Here is a 2,653-nt window from a genome sequence, read left to right on the forward strand (position 1 = left end):
CACGTGTTCGGCGAGGACACCTCTGTCGATGCGCAGCAGCCGCGAGAGCGCAACGATCTGCACATTTGACAAGTTCGGCTCCGTCGTAGTAACCTCCTTGATGAGCCCCGCAGTTCGCTGCGGCTCGTATGTCGGTGTGAACGTCATCCACGCATCGCCCCAGTAGTTCAGCAGCGCGCAGAATGTCTCCTGTGGTGTTGTGCCCTCGCCGTGGTGGAGGACATGGTCGCGCTGACGCTCATCACGTGTGGTGGCAGCAAGTGTGATGTTGATGGCCGTGAGTGGCAGGTCCAAGTGCGCCGCGAGTGGCTGTGCGCTCGCGACAAGGCCCAGCGACTGCAGGCCGGCAAGCGAGTGCAGCAGCGGCTGCACACCAGAGTTGCGGCAGTGCTTCTGCAGAGTCGGCGGCAAGCGGCGAATGGGCGTGCCCCACGTCGTGCACGACGGCTCCTCGTTACCGCCGCTGTTGATGCCGCTGCCGTTGATGTACTCTGCCACGTCGACATCCGCGACACCGACGATGATGCAGAAGGAACTGAGACTCATCTCCTGCAGCACTTCCTCAAGCGTCAGCGGGTCGCCTGGCGACCGCCCAAGAATGCCCCACACACGCCAAAGCTCAATGTGGAGCCGCGACTGGCGGAACAAGCCGACGCGGCTGTACCCGTTGCGCATCATCGTGACCTTCGCCACCACACGCCCACTCCGTGCTGTCGACCTCGCAATGGCGGCAGCAGCAGCGGAGTGCCCCAAGCCGCCTTCTGCCGGCTGCGGCAGCCGCTGAAGCACGACCGTCGACTGCTGCCGCTTCTGGTCGCGGGCGGAGAGAGCATCGAGGTATGACTGCATAACTGCGGCGCGTGCCTCTTCCGTCAGCTCCACACTGGAGAGCGCAACGACGCCGATGCGGCGGCCGCTTGGCAGCGACATGCCTGTTGTCGTGATAAGACCCTCGCTGCGCAGGTACGGCAGCAGGCGGCCCAATGTGCGCCTGTCAACAGTCTGCGTGAGGTCGCTCAACGGCAGCGCCTGCAGTGGGGCAGCGCGCAGAGTCTCCATGATGACATTCACCGCCCACCGCGACACGCCCTTAGGAAGCGACGCATCTGCCACCTCATTGTTGTTGTTGTCTTTGTTGGGAGCGTTGTGGCGTTCGGCGTCCCATCCATTCGGCTGCAGCAGGCGCGTGAAGGCCTTGCTGTGGCGGCTCAGCACGTTGGTGCTCTCGATGGTGCCCCACCGCTCCTGGTACTGACGGGTGAAGCGGTGCAGCTCGTTCTCCGTGGAGCGCATGTCGTACAGAACGAGGCGTGGCAGCACCGACGCAACTGCCAGCGGCTGCCGCTCCGCCACCTTCGCGACTTGCAGTGCCAGTGGATACCCTGGGTCAACGCAAAACATGTCACTGCTCTTCCGCCAAGCGCTCGTGTCTCCTCCTTCGTTCTCTGCTGCTGCCGCTGCTGCTGTGTCTGCATCGCCGTCCTCGTCCTCATCGTCGTTCTCATCACCGCATGACGTGTCGCTCTCGTCCACGCCGTCGCTGGCGCCGCTGCTGTCCTCGTCATCGCTTTCGTCGTCCGATGCGGCGCGGCCACTGTCGGCGACGACAACCCGTACAGAGTGTGTCCGGCGCTTTACCGTAATTGACGCCGTCACGACGCGCAGCCCCGCGGCAATCAACATGCGGCGGAGGCTGAACCGCACCTTCCGTCCATCCATCGCCGGCACCTCGTGGCCATGCGCGGCGAAGATGGCATGGATCGCGTCCTCCAGCACAAGCCGCCGCTCCGGAGACGACACGACGATGCGGCGCGCCACGCACGGGTCGATGGCGATGCGGGAAAGCCGCAGCTGCTCGCGGCGCCGCGCCAGGTACGTCTCAAGTGGCCGATGTCGCTGCCCCGGCTGGTCGCACGGCGGCGGGGCGGCAAAGTGCGGCATTAGGTACGGCACCATCGGCTCCGTGCTGGACTCGCACACGTACAGCACGCGTAGCCACTGTTCGCGCAGCAGATGTCGGATGCCAATACCCAAGCCGGACGCGGATGCTCGTCGCTCCCGCTGTCCGCCACCAGTACCGCTGCTGCTCCTGTTGTTCTGGAATCGGCGAAAGCCCGTCACGAGGTGGTCGCACGCGTAGTTTACGGCAGCACGGACGTTCTTTCCGCGCAGCGAGATGCCCAGTATCTTTTCCTGCAGCGCAACCGTGGGACAGAAGACGCACTCGTCGTACGGCAGGCCCGCCTCCATGAGCTGCGCCGGTGGCACTGTATTCCCGCAGTGCTTGACGCTGAACTGGCCGCCCTCGCTAACGAGGAGGTCGAGCACCGTCCGCCGCAGCGTCGCGTGGTCAGCGAAGCCGTAGTGTGGCAGTACATCGGTGGCAACGAATGAAAGCAGCTCCTTCCCGGTGCAGCCGTACTGCTCGCTGTGGGAGCCGATGAACTCCAGCGCGTTCTCGAGGGTTTCACGGAACATAGGAGATTACGACCGCGCAGATTCCTACAGAGAGGTAATTGTTAGTTTCCCCTGCTGCTGGTGGTGCTGCTGCACAGTGCGCGGCCTCCTTCACGTTACGAGGCAGCAGCAGCAGCAGCAGCAGATGAAGACAAAGAGAAAGATCATGATGAGAAAAGAGAGCGAAAAAAAAAAA

The 2,653-nt window shown here is 63.5% G+C and overlaps 2 protein-coding genes across 2 annotated transcripts; both read left to right on the forward strand.

The window, feature by feature from the left end:
• Positions 1-222: 222 nt before the first annotated feature.
• DQ04_13831000 (hypothetical protein) lies at positions 223-843 on the forward strand (the record flags this gene model as incomplete). Its single annotated transcript, XM_009317036.1, has 1 exon — positions 223-843. The coding sequence occupies one exon, from the start codon at positions 223-225 to the stop codon at positions 841-843; it is 621 nt and encodes a 206-aa protein (XP_009315311.1).
• Positions 844-1,291: 448 nt separating this feature from the next.
• DQ04_13831010 (hypothetical protein) lies at positions 1,292-2,140 on the forward strand (the record flags this gene model as incomplete). Its single annotated transcript, XM_009317037.1, has 1 exon — positions 1,292-2,140. One exon carries the CDS (start codon positions 1,292-1,294, stop codon positions 2,138-2,140), a length of 849 nt encoding a protein of 282 aa, XP_009315312.1.
• Positions 2,141-2,653: the final 513 nt, after the last annotated feature.

Source organism: Trypanosoma grayi, assembly GCF_000691245.1.
Source record: "Trypanosoma grayi strain ANR4 Tgr_1383_V1, whole genome shotgun sequence".
Taxonomy (NCBI): domain Eukaryota; phylum Euglenozoa; class Kinetoplastea; order Trypanosomatida; family Trypanosomatidae; genus Trypanosoma; species Trypanosoma grayi.